Genomic DNA, 21,462 nt, shown 5'->3' on the forward strand with positions numbered 1-21,462 from the left:
AGTTAAAATGGGAAAATATTTCCAGAAATGCCCATTATGTGTTGTTAAAAAATATCTAGAGTAAAATATATGTTTTATTTTATACATGCCTCCAGCTAAAAATTATGCTTTTACCCTCTCTCACAGAAGATGAGAATATGAACCCAAATCTAGACAGCCCCACATCAAATTTAGGTTGCTTGCAAGCACTGTAGTTCTCTATCAGCCAGATCTTATTCAAGCTCCTCAAAGGAGAAAAAGAAGGGAAAGAATTAAAAAATAAAAATAAGAAAATAAAAACAAGCCGTGGGGCTGGGAAAGAGCCTTTCCTGACAGACTGTGGCATGTCAGCATTTGCTCCTATTTCATTAAATGGCTTTCCCGTCGTCTCCTATTGGTGCCCATGACGGCACATCTTTCATCACTGTGTCTGCTGTCCTTCTCTGAACTCACAGAAGGGCCACAAGTAATTAGCAGAGATCAGCCAGGGGTGGGGGAAGGGAGAGAGGCTCACCGTTCCCAGATGGGACCTCCAAAAGTCAAATACAGGGTCGCCCTATTCACTGCCCATAGGCCTCAGCCAGGCCTTTCACTGGCCCAGGTTTCTCAGAGTATTTGAAGATGATTCATGCTGTGAAAAACTAATCCCTGTCTTCCAAATGGTTGGCTTTTTAAAAAAAACAAAACAAAACAAAAAAACTACTGTGTAGGAAAATATCTTTAACTTGATTATGTTTTGAAAAATGATTTCTCCATGACAAACCAATACCCTTTTTGAAAAAGTAACTTGTCTCCCTTGCTTCTTTTTTTTTTTTTTTTTTTTTTTTCCCCTTGCTTCTTGAGTGTTTTAGCATTTGCTGGGGGTCTGTTCTCTGACTCTCAGGATTTGTCAACATTGTACAGGCTTTTTTGGTCATTGTTACCCAGAGGTTTACACGAGCACCCCAAATTGAAGTTGATGGTCATTTATTTATTGTTGTTAACCTCTCTCCCCCTGGACAAGAGCAGTTGGGTGTTTATTCTTCTGAAGCCCCATTTCAGAGGTCTGAGTGTAGTATGCAGACTTACTGCAAAAGTACCCCAAGAGTCAATGGGGAAACAGCCCAGCTCTGTCATACACAAGCCACCAAATGTGCTCCCAAGCTGGAGGGTGGAAGGTGTCCAAGACAGTATGGTAACCCTGGGAAGAACTAACTCCAATTTTCTTTTATCGTTTTAGTTAAGAAATGCCATGGTGAATAGGAAGACGGGGAAGTTTTCCATGGAGGTGAAGAAGACAGTGGACAAAGGGGTACATTTTTCTCAAACATTCTTGCCGCTTAATTTAAAACAAACCACTGTGAAAAATTAGCTTTGAAAGCTCTATCTGGAGTAAATATCTTTCGCTGAGATCATTTTTCTCTTGTCTTTACTTATCTCAAACAAGATTCATGTAGTACTGTTAACCTGATCATAGTGTGTCCATTTATTTTTATTTATTTCTGAAAACTTCACCTAGCAGACTAACCATGTTTTCTTTTCTCTACGACTTTTTTTTTTTCAATCTAGAAACGGGTTTTGGTGATGACAAATGACTACTATTATACAGACATCAAGGGTACTCCTTTCAGGTAGAGCTGACCATAATACATGGACATTCCATCAGACCCATCAGTTGTGTTTGTACAAAACCTGCTGACGCTTTCAGAGCTCATCATCTGAAGATAACCAAACACCCTGCCGAAAGGCCGGAAAGAGTGAGGAAGGGGCTTTTCCCAGGCTGCTTTTGCTTTTGTTTTCCAGAAGGGGGAAGATGGTTCAGGCTCACCTAGGAGAACTCACTCAATTTGTCATGGCTTTGCATCTCATTATCAAGCAAATAAGCTTCTGGGGTTCTAACTAAGGGTAGATAGATAAATTCAGAGGGTTACCAGGGTCCTTAACCATCTAACTTGCTGCCTTTTATTTCCATGATCCTTCACACTTGGAGGTAGCATATTCATCCCTACATGTTGTGCTTCCGTTTTAGTTTCTCTGAACTGTTCTGTGCTTGTCTGCCTTTGAATCCTGTTATTTCTCTTTGTAACAATCCTGAAAAATGCATTTGCCCCCTTGCCTGCTTTCAGAAGTGTATGTGGCATTCTAAAGTTTCCTGCTATTAACTTAGTGTGATAACACTTTTTGTAAAAAGTTATGTTGGTAGGGCTTCTTTGTGTTCCTGAACTAGTGCCTTGCAGAGCTAAGGAGAGAAAGAATTTACTAACTATAGATTAATCTTTAAAAAAAAAAAAAATGTGGCATTGTTGTCGTATACGGCCAGGGATCATGGGTGGATTCCATTTGGAGCCAGAACAGTTGATGGAACACATGACTGCTAAGTGGGTTTACCAAACGAAGAGACTGTGTTATCAAAACATACTCTCTGACTTTAGGCAATGAAGGAAGGAGCTTAAATCAAGACTTTTGAGAGTGTGAGAGTGTGAAAAATCTATCAGACAAGGGAGAGGGTTGGGCAGAGAAGCCCACCATACAGTCATGTAGCTACGTTCAAGTGGCAGTGGAAGTGTTCATTTTTGCGATTGAGAAGGGGTTAATTTTCCCTCGTCCCAAACTCTACAGTCTGGAAAGAGCCATGTGTGGCTGAATGTAGGGCAGGGGTGCATAAGGTGGTAGTGAAGACCAGGACACGTAGCTCTTGCAAGAGCATCCAGAAGAAGGGCTTGCTAGAAGGGCTTGTAGGAGTTGCCACACCTCTTTAAACACACGCGGGAGCCGCCCATTGCTGTTGCACTTCCAATCAGAAATTACACTGAAGCAGCTGATTGAATCTAAGAAACACCAACACCAACTATAATCAGTGGGGTTTTGAAAGTAAACTTGAAAAAAATTGTTTACAGAACATGAAATGGAAATGTGAAAACGGAAAATAAAGTTCACCTGCAAGTCTATTCCAGTCAATGTCATGGATTTCAAGGTCTGCTTTGTTTCTCTGCACAGTTTAGGTGTGGCGCTCTCTAGAGGCCATGGGAAATATTTCTTCCGAGGGAATGTAACCATTGAAGAAGGTGAGATGCTGCCTTCATCCATCTTATCCTTTTGTGTGGGCAGAAAGCCCTGAAGCCAGCTATTGGGTTAGCTGAAGAATTTGCTCATCTATCCAACCCTTATTCCAATCCCTGGACATGTGACTCAACCATTTACCCACCTGATGTTACCTTGCTCTCCTAGACTGATTCAGAATGGTGGGACTCCCAACTAGTGGTGGCCTTCCTTATGATTCCATTTATTTATGTTCTGCTTTCATCCACAAAGTTGTTGAGGCAACTCATAGGAATCATCCATCCACCAACTGTATTCTTCTCATACATAAAAATTAGTACCAAGAAAAATACGAATTAGTGTAAAAACTCAAGCCCAGGAAAAGAAAAAGAAAAGAGAGGTGTGCGAGCCTTAGTCTTCTACACAGTTGAGCCACAAATTTCACTTGTGTTTCAAGGCAGCCTGGGTCCAAGGGAAACGTGATCATTCAAATGATTTAGTAAGTCAGAAACCCGCACTTCCTGCAGTGGAAGTGTGGAGTCTTAACTACTGGACTGCCAGGGAAGTCCCTCTTCTTGTCTTCATAAAGCACCAGTGCACTGGAAACTCCCAGTAAATGGTAGCAGTTGTTACAGTCCTTTAAACTTTAAAACTGCTCTCACCCCCATACTGTCCTTTTCATCTCCCAACAACCTAGTAGCTCAGAGAAGTTATCTTTCCCAGTATCACCAGCTCACAAGGAGGAGTAGGACTGACCTCTGAAAGGCTTCACTCCCAGAGTGGCCTTGAGTTAGTCACTTGCCCAACCTAGGTGTTCTGTTTTGCATCTTGACAGAGAAGGAGTTGGACCAGACCCGTGCTCTTTGTGGGTATTCTCAGGGAGTGTGGCCAAGAGTGGGAAGGTCAGTTACAAGCTGGGTTTTAATGTGTTAGAGCTGGTTACAAATGAGTTTGGTGAACTTCCAGAAGCTAGACCGCCTTGTGGCACACTCTGATGATGCAGTGGAGAATGAAGAAGGAGATTGGAAGTCCCTGAGATGCCAGGTTTCATAGATGGCCTTCTGGTCTACTCCTGAGTGTCCCTGCATTGTTTCATGGGTTTTGGGTTTTGTCTCTCAACTGACTGTGAGATCTTAAGGAACAGGAAGGAGAGTGAAGAGGTCATCTTGACCGGGGCAGAACCCAGAGTATGCCCACTGCAGAGATAATCAATCATGTGCTCCCTCTTCCTAGAGACAGGCAAGAAAAAACAGGCAATGTTGTGATTTGGGCAAGATACTCAACAGGATGTATTCTCAGGGATCATTTTTTTTTTTAACTTCTTTAATTTTCTGGCTCCATGAGCCATGTGTGGCTCTGTGGATGTCACTGCTCATGAAGACAGAAAATTCACATCTAAGCCATCTGAGGTCAAGATGAGGAAATAGCTCATGGTCAGAACAGTAAAAGGAGAGATTGTTAATGGATTGTTTGCTTCTCTTGTGTTCATTCCCTTAGTCAATGGACCTGACCCTCCATCTTCTCTCTCTCCCACACACACACACACACACACACACACACACACACACACACACACACACACACAGAGTTGTTTTGCATTGTTTTTTGGATCATTTCTTTAGCCACTATCATCTTCTGTTAGGCTAAGAGCTCACACAGAGAGAATTTCAGAGCCAACTGCAACCATCATGCAAGAAATTAGTTTGAATCCTAGGCAAGGGGAAGAGTGTCTGGTTATCCACACAAATGAGGTCAGATCTTCCTTTCTCTGTTGGTCCTCTGTAAATAGGAGGGCTTCCAATCCTGCCAGCTTTGCTGAGTGACAGAGCCTGAGAAAGCTGCTTCCCCTGGGCTAACTAGTAGAGGGGCTTGTCATCCGTAAAGGCCATGGCTTGATTACCATTCTGCTCTGTTCTTAAAGAAGGCAGGAGTTTCTTGGGGATGGCGACCGCTTCTGAAGGTTGTCCCATAAAGAATGCTCTCCCATAGACAGTAGGAATTTTCAACCTGCTTTGACAATGGCAGGTATTACAAAGATGGTGAACAGGCTGATTTTGCTCAAAATGTAAGGAGTTGCTACTGAGGTTGAAGGTATAGGCTGTAGTTCTACCTGCTGAATTCGTTTCTCTTCTGAATCTCCTTGACACTTTGTCTTTATATATATGTAGTACACAGTACTTGTTCAATAAATTAGAGCTTATGTCATTATTGTCAGCATTATCAATCAAACAGTAGGTGTGATTTTTTCAGGAGGATCAAAATCGGAGGTGAGAGAGTTAGAGAACAGTCATATTTCCTTGGTGGCCTAGGAACTCAGAGAGGAAGCAATCAAAAAGATCTTCCCTTCAGGGTCTCATTGATGGGTCCTATGAAATATAGGCAGAGAGGGCTTTGCAGATGAAGGTTGATGAGAACAGAAACTAGAAATATATTATATATAGAATTGATATCATTAACCCAGTATTCCAGGAAGGTGAGATCCCAGCTCAGGGCCTCTTCACCTGTGGTTTCTTCTGCTACAAGCACTTCAGTTACTACGTGGTTCTCTCCTCACCTCCTCCAGGTCTTTGGTTAAAGTCACTGTCTCAGTGAAGCATCCTGACTCCCACAGTTAACAATGAAACTCTTTCCCTCATCCCTCCCCATCTCTTGGTACCCCCTCTCCTTGCTTCATTCTCTTTCTTAACTTCATAGCCCTCACTACTGATAGGCTATGTATTTTAACTTTATTTACTTATCTCTTTTCTGCTGCTAGAAAGTAAATACCATGAGAGCAGCAGTGATTTTTGTATTGGTCACTGCTATGTTCTCAGGACCTAGAATAGTACCTGGCACATAGTGGATGCTCAGTAAATATATGGAAGGAAGAATGGGAGGGAGGGAGGGAGGAGTGGAGGGAGCAAGAAAGGGAAGAAAGCATGGATGGATGCATAGATTGTCCTAGGGACTAATCACTATTCCATTCAACCTTCTCATGCAGTCTGTGAGTTAGGCACTATTACCCACATCTTCTGACTGGTATAAGTCAAAGAGTTGAAGCGACATTCCCAACATCTTTCAACCAGAAGGTGTTGGAGCCAGGATATGGCCACTTGGGTCATATAGTATGATATTCCATACAATTCATTGCCTACTTCCTATAAAATCAAACAGGAGTGTGTGATGATAGTTCTAGTATTTTGCTATTTATTTTGTACATTTGTATTTGAGGAGGAAACTGGAATCCTGAGTGCAGTAAGATACTGTTGGTCACTTGGGAAACTGACATTCTCAAAAATTGGAGTTCCTGAGGGTGTCACTCAGAAGTGTTTGTCTGCTGATGACCCATCAAAATGAAGTCACATGAAGACACAAGGAAAAAGAGTGATTTCACAGAGTTAGGGTGTCTCGGGTATTCTACATATAAAAACTCCCCAATTCCCTGCAGGCCTCAGTTCTCCTAGCTATCTCTCCAGACTGATGATTCATTTTAACTTAGCATCCTATATCAACTAGCAATTTTTGCTGGTCAAAAACAGTTGAGTATTGGCAATCTCATATCATTCAACCTATAATTTCACCCTCACAACCACCTGTCAGTTAGGGACTATTATTATTACTGTTTTGCACATGAAGAAAGAGTAAATCAACCTGCTAACATCACACAGGAGTTTAGTGGCCCACCCAATTTCCCAACTCAGGCTGTACTGTACGGGCCTCCAAAGTTGGTGTCTCCACCATCTTGCTAAGCTTCTCTCCCAGGACTCACTGGTGCATCATTTATCTTCAGGGAGCTAAGGCTTTCCTGGGAGACTGCCAGGGAAAGTTGCAGTGGTGGCTGAGTGAGGCGGACATGGGGGGAAGGTTCTGCCTGGGAAGAGAACTTGTTTCCTATGTGCAAAGTCCCTTTTCTCAGGCAGATATCTTTGGGGTTGATGTCTACCCTTAACCCCCACCCCCCATGGCCTTGCCCATTTGAAGCACAGGAGAGGATGAGGGGGGTGGTCAGTGCCCCACACAGATGGTACTTACTCATGATTCCCTTCTCCTTGACCTCCAGGCCTGCATGACTTAGAACACCCTGATGTGTCCTTGGCAGACGAATGGTAAGAGTGGAACAATTCTTCCTCAGCATTGGTGTTTATCGCCCTCTTTGATTTCAAGTTGTCTGTACTCCCTTGCCCAGTTCTCCTGGTTCAAAGGCAAAGGAAAGTGATGCCATAAATATGTACATGTTCTTGTTTTGGGCCATGTCACATTCCTAGGTCCTACTGCAACACTGACCTACACCCAGAGCACCGTCATCTGTCTCAACTAGAAGCTATTAAGCTCTACCTCAAAGGCAAAGAACCTCTGCTCCAATGTGAGTGTGCTTCCAGATGCATGTGTGTGTGCCTATGGCGGTCAGACGGTGGTGGGGGGTGTGTGCATGAACTCGAGACCATATTTCCCCTCAGTTTTCATGGGAAGCTTTGCTTTGGCAGAGATGATCAGTCACGTTAAATCCAGCCAAATGTCTGCTTCCTGTAGGAACAGGAAAAGGAACGTGGGTTACCAAGAGTCATGCAGAATCCCCAATCCCAGTTTAACCCTTCACATTGGATTTGTCCCCTTACCAAACCATTTAGTCAAGCACCTGAGTAACATGAAAATGTTTCAACTGGGAGGGGACTGTCAATATCTGCTTTTTTATTTTACAAAGAGAAACAAGGGCTGGAAACAGGACTTGTCTCATCCAAGGCCATAATCTAGGCCTCCTGGTTCTGTCCGGTGTGGGATTGCCACTGTGACATGTTGCTTCTTGCACTGTATATTCTGCTGCCCCTCCTCCTACAGAGTGCCCTCTGAGGGAGCTCAGTGAGTCAGAAATGGCCAGTAGCTGGTGAGGGGGGCAGGGAAAGTGGGGCAGGGAGAGAGCAGCAGCAGGCCTGATGCTCACCGAGTGCAAGAACAGTCCCTGAACGAGCATAAATTAGTTCCAGTAGCTAATATATGGATATATGTATATATATCCATATACAGTATGTGCCATTATTTTCATTACTTTGTATATTAAGATTTATATATATGGTATAATATATATTATTCTACAACTTGTGTTTCACTCATTATACATTATATTTTTTAGATATATTTGTGTTGATCATTTAGCTCTGATGCATTTATTTGAATTACTATATAGTATTCTACTATGTAACTATATCTCAGTTTATTCATTGTCTTTTTGATGGTGAGTTGTTTCCAGTTTTTGCTTTTACAACAAAGCTGCCCTGTCTTCTTGGCCATCAGCTAAGGTGATGACTGGCCTGCTGTAGGTGATAAAGCTGTAGGGCTTTAGGACGCCTCTGCTAGACTCACGATATCCTCCTGATTCCTTGGCCTCTTCCACAGAGCTCTATCAAGAATTCATTTGGATAAGGACAGATGTCCTACTATAAAATGAAAAAAAAAAAATCTTAGATGGAAGGAATGACAAAATAAGAGTCCCAGAAGTTCTTAAGCTATCATATCCCTTTCCCTTACAACCAGGATCAGGGCCCTGAAGAATTGCAAATTTTGATAGAGGACAGAAATGGGGATGAAAAGAGCAAACTGAGGAGTGCTGCCTTCTGATCTCCGAATCCCAGAGTTGGCGTGCTGGTCTATGGCATGAACTACTAGATGGGGAGGGAAAGTAGAAAACTGAAGCGTGAGACACCCAAGACTCTCAATTTACTATCGTCTCATCCAAATGCTTTGGGGGCCCTTGTATTGCAGCATATCAGGTGTCAGAACTGTTTCATATTTTCAGCTGGTGGGAGGTTAACGCAGGAACGCACCATAGGAGAAAGTAGCCTGTAGATACTGTAAAATGAGCCCAGTGAGCACTTCTCATGCTACAATTTGGGGTCTAGCCAAAGCCATCTTCTCAAGTCTATCCCTCCCAACAGGTGATAAAGAATTGATACAAGAAGTCCTTTTTGATGCTGTGGTGAGTGCTCCCATTGAAGCCTATTGGACCAGCCTTGCCCTCAACAAATCTGAGTAAGTGGTTGCACGTGTCCCCCTTTCATGGCCATTTCCCCACAAGCCGTCCAAAATATGGTTATGGTTTAAAGAACTAAACTGTTTTAGGAGGCTGGTGTTAAAGTTCTTTAATTTTCCCCAAAGCTCCAAACCACAAGAGCTAGAGCAGATTAGCGGCTCTGGCTTGGATGGCAAGCTCCTGGGTTTGACATATAATTTGTTTGAGTTTTAACATTACATGAAATTTGGTATGCTGAGGTAGGGTGACACTTCCGAGAGAGAGGGAGGCGGAAGGAGCATTTTGCTTCCTGCCCTGCCGTGGCTCTCTCACCTTCACCGTCTAGAGGGAACCTGGGATCTGGGCCAGGCTAGGTTGCGAGGAGGACAGGGAAGTGAGAGCTCTATTTCATTAGGGTGTCAGATATAACCCTGCAGTTTTATTTCTGAAGTGGAGGATGTAGGGGGAGGAGGGCAGGCAACGGTAGTTGTTGTCAAAGACTAGGGTGAGAACTGCTTCAGCAGCTTATTTTTAATATTAATACTAGTATTTTACTATTTTAAGTAGGCTGTTAACAATTAAAAATAAGAAAAAAAATTATTCCTTTTTCCTTATACCTTCAGGTCATACATTATTCAGTTCTCTCTCCTTTTTTATTCTTTATTAGTTCCTTTCCTTTTTTTATCTTCCCTTTTGTATATTTTCCTATATCAGGTCTATTATTCATTCTGTTCTCATTTTCATTCATTCATTCATCAGATATTGACTGCACGTCTGTTATGTTCCAGGCACTGGGCTAGGTATTGGTGAAATCGAGGTAACTCAATCAAACACAGTCCTCACCATCATGGTACCTGTGATATATAGTGTGCTATATGATTAAGAATTGTGATAACTATGAAGGAAAATTAGACATGTAGACAGTAACAAGAACTAGAGTGGAGATAGAAGACAAGAAAGGCTTTTCTGAGCAGGAACTAGTTCAGGGGTTCCCTGGGAGCATTCCGGGGAATTGGAACAGTATGTGCAAAGGCCCTGAGGTGAGAGAGTATTTGACATGGTTGAGGAATTTAAAGAAGGCCAACAGAACTGAAATGTAGAGGGTAGGCTGGAAGATGTCAAGAGACAAGGGTACAGTAGGGCCTGCTGGTTCAGGACCTTGGGAATCAGATTACGGATTTTGGCTTTTATACTCAGGATACTGAAAAATCATTGAAGAATTTTAAGAACGACATTTTAAGATTTTAAGAAGGAGATGATCAGATTTGCATTTTTAAAAAAGACCCTTCTACTGCTATGTGGATAATAGAATGTAATGGGGGTAAGAAAAATAGTAAAGGCTCCTACAGCAGTTCAAGGGATTTGCCACTTGGACCAAGGCAGTGGCAGTGGGCACAGAGAGAAGGGATGTACTTGTGGCATGCTTTGGAAGTAAGACCCCCAGGACTTGGTGATGGGTTCATGGTGTGAGGGGAGGGAGGCTGAGCTGTCAAGGATCATTCTCAGGTTAATGACATCAATACCTGGGTAGATAGTGGTGCCATTTCCTAGGACAGGAGACAATGAAGGAAGAGCAGGTTTGGGACTGGACATGGCCAGAATTCTTTTCTAGACGTTTTATAGTTAAAATGACTCCTAAGCATAGATGTAAGGTAGGTAGTTTAACACATGAGTCTGGACTCCCAAAGATGTAACCACTCTCATTATATTTGCGGGTATCCTTGGACTGCTTACCTGCATGGATCTTATTCCCTGGGAGGTTTGGAAAGAGTCAAAGCCTTCCCTGTGATTGCATTCTCTAGTGGAAATGTTTCTTTTAGGTTCTCATGAAACACAAAATCCTCTGGAAAGATTGCTGATTCACCCCTAACAGATGCTAAAGATTTCCAAAATGGTAGCTTGCTTTGTAGTCCACATCTGTAACTGATTGGGCAGCCTGGCTTTCCAATTTGGTGTAGGCTACAAGCAGAAACAAATGCATGATGTTTGTTTTGATTCATCCCTTAAATACTTAAAGGTAGTATTGACCACTTTGACAACCATCAGAGATCAAGTAACTAAATTATCTTATACTGAAGACGACATGGATAAAGCTTTGAATCAAATTGCTACTAGCATCTAGGGCAGGGAAGCAAACTCAGGAATCAGTATTCTCTTCATATTTTTTTGTAGAATAAAATTGTATATTTGTGGAGAAAGACCATTTGCTGTTTTTTTGAAGAAGTATCCACTGAGAAAACCCTGAAGAACATGTTCAAACATATAAAATTTGCCTTGAATGTTGGAATAAAATCTTTGGTGAATTTTCAAATGAGTTTTCTTTGCTAAGGCTGTCCTTAAGAGTTCCTATGTGTGGCATCCTGTAGGGCTATTTACAGAAGTCATTTCTTTACTCATCCCTCTGGCGTTGGTGGTGAGGATAAGGCCTATTCTTTAGTAGAAGTTACCAGTTGGTGCCCCCAGAATGGTGTAGAATTCAAGTGCTAAACATTTCCAGGCTGTGGGATACTACAGACTTGAGTCAGTGACTCAGTTGCTTCTTTTCGCTAATGGCAGATTCCACTAACAGTCTCAGAACCAAGAAGAGACTTGGTAGCATCAGTGCAAAAAGCTAGCTCTAAGGCTTTTTTTCCTCTCCTTAAAGTTGGCCTGCTCTTTCTGAACTTGCACCCAGAACCTTGAGATAAAGGTGTGTTTATTTAGCGTTCGGGATGCATTTATTTCCTCATGCTGCTTTTTTGGTCATGGACTTCTTACTTTTTCTGGCAAGAATTACCACGAAAACTTTTGTAAGGAATAAAGAGTTTGCATCCTGTGTGTGCATGTGTGCGTATGTTTCTATCATTTCTCCCAAAATTTCAGGCTTCAAGACTGTTATTTCGTAAAACATTCCATGAGTCTTAAAATGCAGAAGCCATTATCTGCTTACTGTCTGGCAGAATCCCCCTGATTCCTTCTGCTCTGTTTCAGGAATTCTGACAAGGGTGTGGAGGTGGCCTTCCTCGGCACTCGCACGGGCCTCTCAAGAATCAACCTGTTTGTTGGGGCCGAGCAGCTCACCAATCAGTAAGTAGGGAGCTCCTGAAGTGGGACATGGAAAGGGAAGCTTCTACCATTTGTTGATTCCACCAGCAGTAGAAACAAAATTCAGGCCACCCCAGGCCTGTTGACATTTTTCCTCTCTGTTCTACCTCGGGGACCGCAGTGTGTGTGTTCACCTGCCCATTGTTGGCCCTTCCACGACTCTGTGTTTTTCACGCTTGTTGGCTTCTGTCCACTGTCCTGGAGTCCTCTCCTGCCCTGGTGAGTCATTTCGCTCAGCTCTGGAGATGCTGTGGCTGGTAAGGGAGCAGCCAGTGGGAGGACTCACTCACCTCCTGACAAATGACCGGAGGGCATTCAGCTGTCCCGAAGGTCTGCTGAGGAATTCCTGCCTGTCCCGAGAAGCAGTGTTTCAAGTCTGGTGTTTATTTGTTTGTGTACGTTTTAGTAAATCTCTGTGCCTCAGCTCGGAGCCTGAGGGCCTGTAGAGCCCCACACTCGGGAGCAGGCATTCTGGTGGCTCTCGGGTTTGACAATGTTTCCTTGTTCTTCTAAAGAGACCCAGATGGACAGTGGGCAGAGTGTCACCAGGTTCAGTACCCAGATGCCTTTTTAAATTATTTATTTATTTCTTTATTTCTTTATTTATTTATTTTTTGGCTGCGTTGGATCTTTGTTGCTGCATGCGAGCTTTTCTCTAGTTGCGGCGAGCGGGGGCTACTCTTCATTACAGTGTGCAGGCTTATTGCAGTGGCTTCTCTTGTTGTGGAGCACAGGCTCTAGGTGCACGGGCTTCAGTAATTGTGGCACACGGGCTCAGTAGTTGTGGCTCGCGGGCTCTAGAGCGCAATCTCAGTAGTTGTGGCGCATGGGCTTAGTTGCTCCACGGCATGTGGGATCCTCCCGGACCAGGGCTTGAGCCCATGTCCCCTGCATTGGCAGGTGGACTCTTAACCACTGCGCCACCAGGGAAGCCCTCAGATGCCCTTTTAAACCACTGCTCGGCCCCTGTGTCTGTCTTCAGAGAGCCACAGGGTCTTAATTCTTCAAATTGGTGTTTGACCAGAGCTGGTGTGAGCCTGGGAAGTCTTTCCTGAGCCCATTAATATGTTTTCTCAATTTCTTTTCTCTGAAGTAAGAGACATTATTAGGCCAGGGATGAATGGAGCCTGAGATTCAGAGAGTTTGCAAAGTGTGTGTTTGTGATTCCAGAGGTTACCATGGAACCTCACAAATCCTGACCTTCACGGTCCCTGGTGGGGGGGGAGGTGGGAATAACCAAGGCACAGGGTGGCCACCAATTTGAGAGGGCTTGGCCCATCAGGAGCCCAATGAGGAAACACTCCTGTCCCATTAAGCCCAGCTTAGCTGTGCTCTTGTGTCTCTTAGATGAGGCCCGGACACCCACCATATGATCTTTTAAGACCAGGTCTGGTAAGTGGCAGATCCATAGATTTTTGGATGTTTTATGAACTGGCTTTTAATTCCCATCTGAGGACTCTTTCTTCCTCAGCTTCTCAAATTTGTCATTTATGAAGTTGACTATAGTTGTGACTTGATTATTTTCAAGTCCTCTTTACCCCTGTACCCCCAAACAATTACTTTAACAGAAGGCAAGTTCCTAGGAAGGACTACAAGTGTTGGGATACACATCGCCTTCTCCTTTTAGGACCCAGAGAGGCAAAAGGAGACACAGGAATAGACTTTCTAATGCTCAGAGAGAAAAACTGTTGTATGTTTTGAGATTAAGACAAACAAACAAGAAAAGTACTAACAGCAACAAAACATAACACCTTGCTAGTCTGATATACAGGTGATTGTGATGGATTTGAAATATGGCAGGACCACACTCAGGACTGCTGGGATGTGTACCTGGTTCACCTCACTTGTTACATCTGAAAAATGGGTTAATGATCTCCCTGGTTTACTGTGAGGATCAGAAAACCTTCGGATGTGAAACTGCTTTGGGAAGCTAAAAATATCTACAGCTATGAGTTCTATTCCTTGTGACATTATTGTGACTCAAAGTGAATACTCATTGGTTATCTGGTTGGATGAAACAATTCTTGTCTTCAGGAAAATCCTATCATTGATTCATGTAGAGGCACCTTGACTTCCATTGTCTTAGGGTCTTATACCTGCCTACCCACTCCAATCAAATGATATTTGTTGATACCCAACTATTGGGATGCACTCTATTAGCCAAGGCTAGAAAGGTTTTAGAATTTCTATGTTTTTTTTTAAAGAGAGCATACAAGGAAGAGTTCAAAGTATTGGTGATAGGTCTGGATAATATAAAGTTCCCATCCTAGAGCTATACTATCATCAGGCTCCTACACTGAGGTTCTATCTCCTGTCCCCACCACCTGCTTTTGGAATTAGATCCATTATAGTTCATGGCCTCTGTAACCTGCCACCATCCCCAATATTAATATATCCTGTGCTTTCAGTGTGGCCTTTTGGAGCCCGTGTAGTAGCACACATATAGCAACCTGTGATGTCAGCCTCCACTGTATGGTTACTGCACTCCCCCTAAGTCCTAAGTCAGTCCTAAGACAGTCCTAAGTCTAAGAAATTACCACTTCACAGCTTCCATTTAAACCATAGAGAATGAAAGAAACTCTTGGGCTTTAAGAATCCCGTATGTTTGTGTGAGCCACTTTCAGTTTACTTAGCCCCTTCACACATGGTGTTGTGTTATTCTGATAGTATCGTGGTAAGTGTAATATTATTATTCCCACTTTGTAGGTGAACAAATGGGGCTCAGAGACTCAGTAACTAACCGAAGTAACTCACCCAAGATCATTCAGCTCTGCCTAAAACCTAGACCTGTCTCACCCAACACCACAACAGCCCCTAGTATCCAGAAGTAAGAACAGTCCTGTTTGGCTGGAGGGTAGGGAGGGAAGGAAAGAAGCAAAGATCCCCATGTGGACCCATTTTACCTCCTTTACCCTTTTTATAAGAAGAGAGAGCTCTACCTAAGATGTTGATCCTCTCAAGGATATGTATCTATGTGTTTGGATTTTAAGGCAAGACAAAGCTTTCTGACTACCTTTGGTCTTCTGGTGTGATTTCTGGAGGCTTTGCTTGCTTCAGATGCTAAGACTATTAGTTCACTAGATATCCTAGGAAAAATCATTTCACCCACTGGAGTCTGACTGCCAGGACTCTACAAGATATTTCTGAGTAATCTGGGCTGCACAATGTTACACAGGTCCTCTCTGTACTGAGAAAAGCAGGTTGGGGTTCTAAAAGCCTACACTGTTTTTACCCAACAAAAGCTGCTGGCATGCACTCGTGTCTGGCTTTTCCTTGCTGAGTGGTGCCATGCTCTTCTTCTTCTTTTCTATTTCAAGGGACTTCCTGAAAGCTGGAGACAAGGAGAACATCTTTAATGCAGACCATTTCCCTCTCTGGTACCGAAGAGCCGCTGAGCAGATTCCAGGGAGCTTTGTCTATTCGATCCCATTCAGCACAGGTGGGTGCCCTTGTTGGAGGCTGGCTCTGTCCCTTTGGTCCTGCTGGCCTGGGCATTGCATGCAGAGTATGAGGGAGCAGCCTGGATGCTAAGGGAGCCAAATTCAGTCTTGAGAGCCAATGTTGAATATTGGCCTAGCTCTGAACCAGTGACCAGTTCCATAAGTGCTGCTGCTCCAAATAAAAGGAAGCTTTAACTTACCCAGATTGTGTAAAAAGCATGTCAGGAAGCAGGACTGTTATTTTGTACCATGTGGAATTTGAATACAAATTTCTTAATAGATTTTTGTTTATCTAAAATGTGATCATGGCCCTACTTAGAGAAAATTCATGCAGCCATAACATCCTTTGCCAGAACCTTCAGCAAGTCAGATCACTCTGGAGGCCCACAATTCCCCATCAGAACTGATTTAAATCAACACGCAAGAGTAAGGACTAAGATTTTGTATAGCCTCGTGCTCTCCTGACAGGGAGCTGCAGTGACCAACGAGAGGCACGTAGCCAATGATTCTTTCAGTCTTAAGGTTTTATGATATTACCAAAAAAACTAAGGTCACCTCCCTCCAAAAAAGAACTGAACATTACCTTATTTCAACCAGTTTTAGAAGCAAGACAAACTGGAAAATCTTTTCAATTGTCCTTGGCTTTTTCTTGTCTCATGCATCTGATATTTTTGGTGCTCATTCTATGTAAGGCTCTTTACCGTGCATTGTAGAAACTTCAGAGATGAATAAGACATAGTTCTATAAACTTGGATTGCTCTGGACAGTTCAATATATACTTATGTTTTATATTAGGGCCTTTTGTATTAATCTCTTGCAAGCATTCCCAAGTCAACCCTAATGGAGACTCTCTAACGCTTAGTGTCAAAGCCCCTCCCTGAGTTTTGGCACTTGCTCATTTCCGTGAATGAAAACATCTTTAGAAATAAGGCTTTCAAAATTTGTGGAAGAAATGTTGACAAGAGTTGTCTAATAATTATTTAAATGGACTCCTTAGGAAGAGGGTCCCTCATTAATGAAGATATTCAAGGAAAGGCCAAGTGTTATTGTAGAAATTCCCGCCCTAGGTGGGGTTTTAGAGGGGATTATCAATTAGGTTCCTTTAAGGACCAAGATTCTTGGAGTCTGTGCTCCTGTGGTGACAGGCCTGTGTTTACCCACAGCCATGCACATACATGTATTCTCAAATATAAATTTCCAGGTACTAAGGCTCTTTCTTTATATGTTTATCTGTATCACATTTCATTGCTGAAAATATCAACTAAGAGACAGTGGACTTTCTGATTCTACTGCAAACCTGTCAATAATAATGTCTTCTTTTATCGTGCAGTCTCATGATACTTTCTTTTTCGTAGTCTTCTAAAGAAAAAAATAGAACTTAGCTTGCTAGATCTGGACAGGAGCCATCAGGTTATCCAGAAGGGCTTTTTCCCAAAACTGGACAGAGAGGAGGAGCTGTGGGTAATGAGAGCATCTCCCAGAAGTGCTGTATGTGTGTGTGTGTGTCTGTGTGTGTGTGAGATGGCTCCTCGTGTCAGTTTGCTTTGTTATTATTCACCATTTTTCCTACAAAGAATTATGTCTGGAAAAAAATTCTGATTAATTAAGGTTGTTGTCTAATTGGTTTTTGGCAGGTGGGGTTTTTTACTGAACTTTCAATGAAATCGCATAATAAAAAAGGAATTTACCTTGTTCATGGTAAAGTTATGGATGACATAATAGCTTAGGAGATTTCGTGGCCCCTTTAGATTTGGAGAAAATGTTAAAAATCACCACATGCAGGTGTTGTGGTGGAGCTCTCCCTCGTTTTTTTCTCCTGTGTGTTGAATACCTGTACACACTGGAAAAGAAGCCGGTTTTTATTACAGCTTAGACTTGGGCCAGAGAATTCTTAATTGCTTTGGTCATAAGTGTATTCAGATTCAGATCTGCCTTCTCCCTGATTCTAAATTCAACTGGATTCCATTCAGCTCACATTCATTGAACCTTTTAAAAGGCAGGCACTGGACTAACAATTATTAACTACGGGCATTAGGAATTTGTGCTCAGCGTCTTTTAATTCATGAGTATTAGAAACATTGTTAGTAATTAAAAATCTCTTTATACTAATACCATATTGTTATCACATTAATAAGAGTTTGGGGTAAGGATTGCATTCCAGCTCTATCCCTGTTTAGAATGGTTTTGTTCAGAAAAACCTGGCTTGAAATTAGAATTTTATAGATCAGTAAAGTTTTAACCAACAAATCAGAGCTAAAGTTCTCAACTCACTGTAAAATAATTTCAAAACTTTATCTCAAGCAGCTCTCCATGGCTATATTTAGAAAGGCAATATAAATATGAAAACTGACACAAGTAAACACTGATATTAGTAACCACAAATTTTTTAAAATGTGGTCCCTCCATGGTGGTTAATAATTTTGATGTGAAGCGGCTGGACATTCCCCATTGGGGGTGGTCATAACTCGGTGCAGTGATTCCTTCAGCTGAGAGGACCGCCCACCCAGCACCTATCGCCTAACAGGGCCGACCAGCTCCGAGTTCTGGGAAGCAAGCCCCAGCACAGTCTGCAGAACTGGTGACTGCAAACCAATACCATCACTCTCTTAACATAAGCTCTATGACTATCTTCATTTTGTCATTGTGTTTTGTTTTGTTTCTTCTTACAGGAACAGTCAACAAAAGCAATGTGGTGACAGCAAGTACCTCCATCCAGCTCCTGGATGAACGGAAGTCTCCCGTGGTGGCAGGTAAATGATGGTTTTCAATCAATGAATATAAAGTAAGCATGGTGTCCATTCATCATTTGTCAACTACTTCCACGTATCAGAAACTTGGCTTTGAAAGGTAAAAAACATTAAAAACTACTTCCTCTTCATCTTAGCATCATCTCCTCCAATTGAGGTCTCTGACAGCTGGTTGAATTTGATGTGAAAGCAGAAATATTTCCCAGGATTTTATTCTTAAACTCTGAGCCAGTAAGAAATTGTTGGTATGTGCAGAAGATCATTTCTTGACAGTAGGTGCCATGAACACTTAAAGTAAGCTCCAGATCTTCCACTTCTATGTCATTAGGATAACAGGGGCCATACAAGGAAATTGTGGGTTTGTTTTAGGCAAATACAAGCTGAAATGTGCACTTCTCTGGAGAGCGTGAGATTTTCATCGCCCTAATCCCCCTGAGTGACTAGAGTTAGATGTATCTACAGGTGCTGGGTTTGGGACCAGGAGAAAGCCAAAACATTTTATGATTGAGTCTTGAATTGTCAAAGAAACCCTGTCTCTGGCTTTTCCCATCTCTCTCACTCTCAGGAGTGTCAGTAGATTTTTGTGGCTGGCTGGCGGCTTTCATTGGTGGTATTTGGCCTAAAGGACCAGAAACTGCCACAAGCCCTCTTTTGAGGACAGCTGCTGAGAAAATGGAGCCTAAGAGCGTGTCTGGCACATTGTCTATTTCTGATAAATAATTGTTGGAGCCTTTGGTTGACGGATAGGTGAGACACTCCAAGTGTCATCCTGATATTGGCTAGATTTACCAAAGGGAGTCATTTTGTTTTCAGTAGCCTCTCTCAGTAAGTTGTACCGTAGGGTGGTTTTGAACATCAGCTTCTGCGGTGGCTCCACACATTGTGAATATTTGTGGGAAGGAATTCAGATGGATCAGACATGTTTGAAGTGGTTGTTCTTTGGCTAGGAAATACTCCTTTTCCCCCCCACTTTATTTCTGACATAGCCTATACATCATAATTGTATTCTCATAGATTAGCAGGGATTGAAAGATTTGGGGACAGTTGTGCCCTGGTTATTCCTGGGTTATTGGGTATAGCAAGGAAGACAGTCTTACGTATCCGGCCTGTAAGCTCATCTTGAACTATGCAGACCTATAACTAATCAGCCAGGAGATAAGGACTGTGAAAATTCAGGGCTGCTGTTCTTACTGTCTCATGTTCCTTGAGGAAAATAGGAGACAGGATCATTTAACTCAGCAAGATTTATTTTTGCTTAAAGGTCAGCCTTACTCGCCTCCAGGCTGACCCAGCCAGCTAGTTCTGGAGGCATGGTATCTCCCTGGAGTTGGGGCCACATGCAACAGCTGATAACGACATGGTCTGAACCAAACTATCTGTCTGTCTGTTTGAAATTTCTTTCTAAAACCTTTTCCTTGAATTTCTCATTAAGTCATCATGAAGGATGCTCTGTTTTGGCCCTAAGATCACTGTGCCCATCCCAGCCACATCTGTCCAAGTTTACAAACTGTGTGCTCAAATGTTTCCAAATGGCTTATATTTCATAAATGTCTATTTGGCTGAGTATGGGCAAAACATGGACTCAGCCTGGGCACTGTGTATCCAGTGTGGAGAAGACCATGACTTTTCCAAATGGCGTGCTTGCCTACTGTTGAGTTATACAGTTGGCCAGAGACCACAGGCAAGTCATGAGACATGGCTGGCCCACCCTGAGTGGGTGGAAGAGACATATTCCTGTTTACTACGACTCAATATGTGTCAACTGGTGCCCATTTTCAGAAGATAATTACAGAGCAAGACAAAGAAACAAGGTTATCCAAGGAACTGTATTTAGTCCTTACCTTTTAAATCTGGTGATTATTAATCTTCTTTTTTAAACTGGGTCTTATAGACATAAGACAAAACAGAATTGCTCAATTTTGATCTTGAAGGCTGACATGGATGCAGCACCGTGAAGGCAATGACTTCAAAAGGTCCTTTATGTCTCCAAAAGCAGAGGGTCCTCTTCAGCACTTCCCCCAAATTTCATTGACTCTGACTCACCCATCATGTCACTGGGTAATTAGGTTTGGTCACTTTCTTCTGTGTATTCTCCGCAAATTAAGTAGACATTGTTTACTACTCTAAAATTTAAAAGCCCATTTTAATTGGGGAAGAAACCTTGTTTTGGCAGGTGAAGATGAATAGGTGAGCAGGCTTGTCCCCCACCAGTGTATTTCCAACAGCAGATGGGATACAGCCAACTGGCAGTAATTTGGGGTTTCAATGAAATCCTTGTGTTAAATTGAAATTTATCTGAAAGGAAAGGTGCACAATTTTGCAGTTTATTATCAAGGACTACTTTGAAAAGCCTGCACTGCTCCCAGATCTGATCTGGTGTTCTCATGTTCATTGGCTACATATGTCTGTTTGGGATAGAAAGAGTTTCTTGTTTTGGTTTTGTGTGTGTATCTGTGTGTGTGTGTGTGTGTGTGTGTGTGTGTGTGTGTGTGTGTTATTCTCTTCTTTCTCTTTTTTTTTTTTTTCCAAACAAAAACATTTAGATAATCATCTGTCAATGACATCTTTGAAGAAAGGGCAGTCAGTCAGACTGGGCCGGATTCCATTTATACGTCAGCCTCTGTGCATAAATGGGCCCCATCCATCTTCTTGGCCTATGACATTGCTTACAGTCCTTCTCTTGAGGAACTTGCCAACTCTCCAGCTGCCACTAGCATGCTAAATTTGCTTAATTGCTTTCCCACTGCAAAGGAAGAAGTGGTATGACTTTCTCTTTGGCCCACCAAGTCTCTCCAGAGCCCTGGAACCTGCTGTGTGTGTCAGGCCCCTAATCCATTTTTCTTTTGTTATTGGAGATGCAAGCCTGGGACTGTAAGGTCCACGTAGGTTTGTCACTTACTCTATAACTTGCTAAATGTGTGGCCTTGGGTCCCTGAAGTTCTATCTAAAATAGGGTTGGGATTATTATTTCCCTCACCTTACTCTGGGTTGATTTGGGGATAAAATGAGAAAACAAACAAGAAAATATCTGGATATGCGGAAGTATAAAATTGCTAGGATTTGAGGTGGCCCATTTTTATCTTTAAGTTGGCAGTATACCTATGCATTCATTCACTCATTTATTCAATAAATATTTCCTGACCTCGTGCTTTTGCCAGCACTCTAGATACAAGTGAATAATAACCGGGCCCTGTAATTGACAGTTCCTCCC

The 21,462-nt window shown here is 42.5% G+C and overlaps 1 protein-coding gene across 2 annotated transcripts in view; it reads left to right on the top strand.

Annotated features, from left to right (window-relative positions):
• CACNA2D3 (calcium voltage-gated channel auxiliary subunit alpha2delta 3) overlaps positions 1–21,462 on the top strand; it is an 800,023-nt gene that overhangs the window by 612,415 nt on the left and 166,146 nt on the right. For both annotated transcript variants that reach the window (XR_014251113.1, XM_082414438.1), the window contains 9 exons: positions 1,199–1,270; positions 1,528–1,589; positions 2,956–3,023; positions 7,037–7,082; positions 7,242–7,339; positions 8,907–9,000; positions 11,951–12,046; positions 15,382–15,503; positions 18,174–18,254. Coding sequence is in view for 1 of the 2 variants with exons in the window: in XM_082414438.1 (XP_082270564.1) it covers positions 1,199–1,270; positions 1,528–1,589; positions 2,956–3,023; positions 7,037–7,082; positions 7,242–7,339; positions 8,907–9,000; positions 11,951–12,046; positions 15,382–15,503; positions 18,174–18,254 (739 nt within the window). In the remaining variant the exon portion in view is untranslated. The remainder of the gene's footprint in view (positions 1–1,198; positions 1,271–1,527; positions 1,590–2,955; positions 3,024–7,036; positions 7,083–7,241; positions 7,340–8,906; positions 9,001–11,950; positions 12,047–15,381; positions 15,504–18,173; positions 18,255–21,462) is intronic.

Source organism: Balaenoptera physalus (assembly GCF_965194825.1).
Source record: "Balaenoptera physalus genome assembly, chromosome: 11".
Classification (NCBI taxonomy): Eukaryota; Metazoa; Chordata; class Mammalia; order Artiodactyla; family Balaenopteridae; genus Balaenoptera; species Balaenoptera physalus.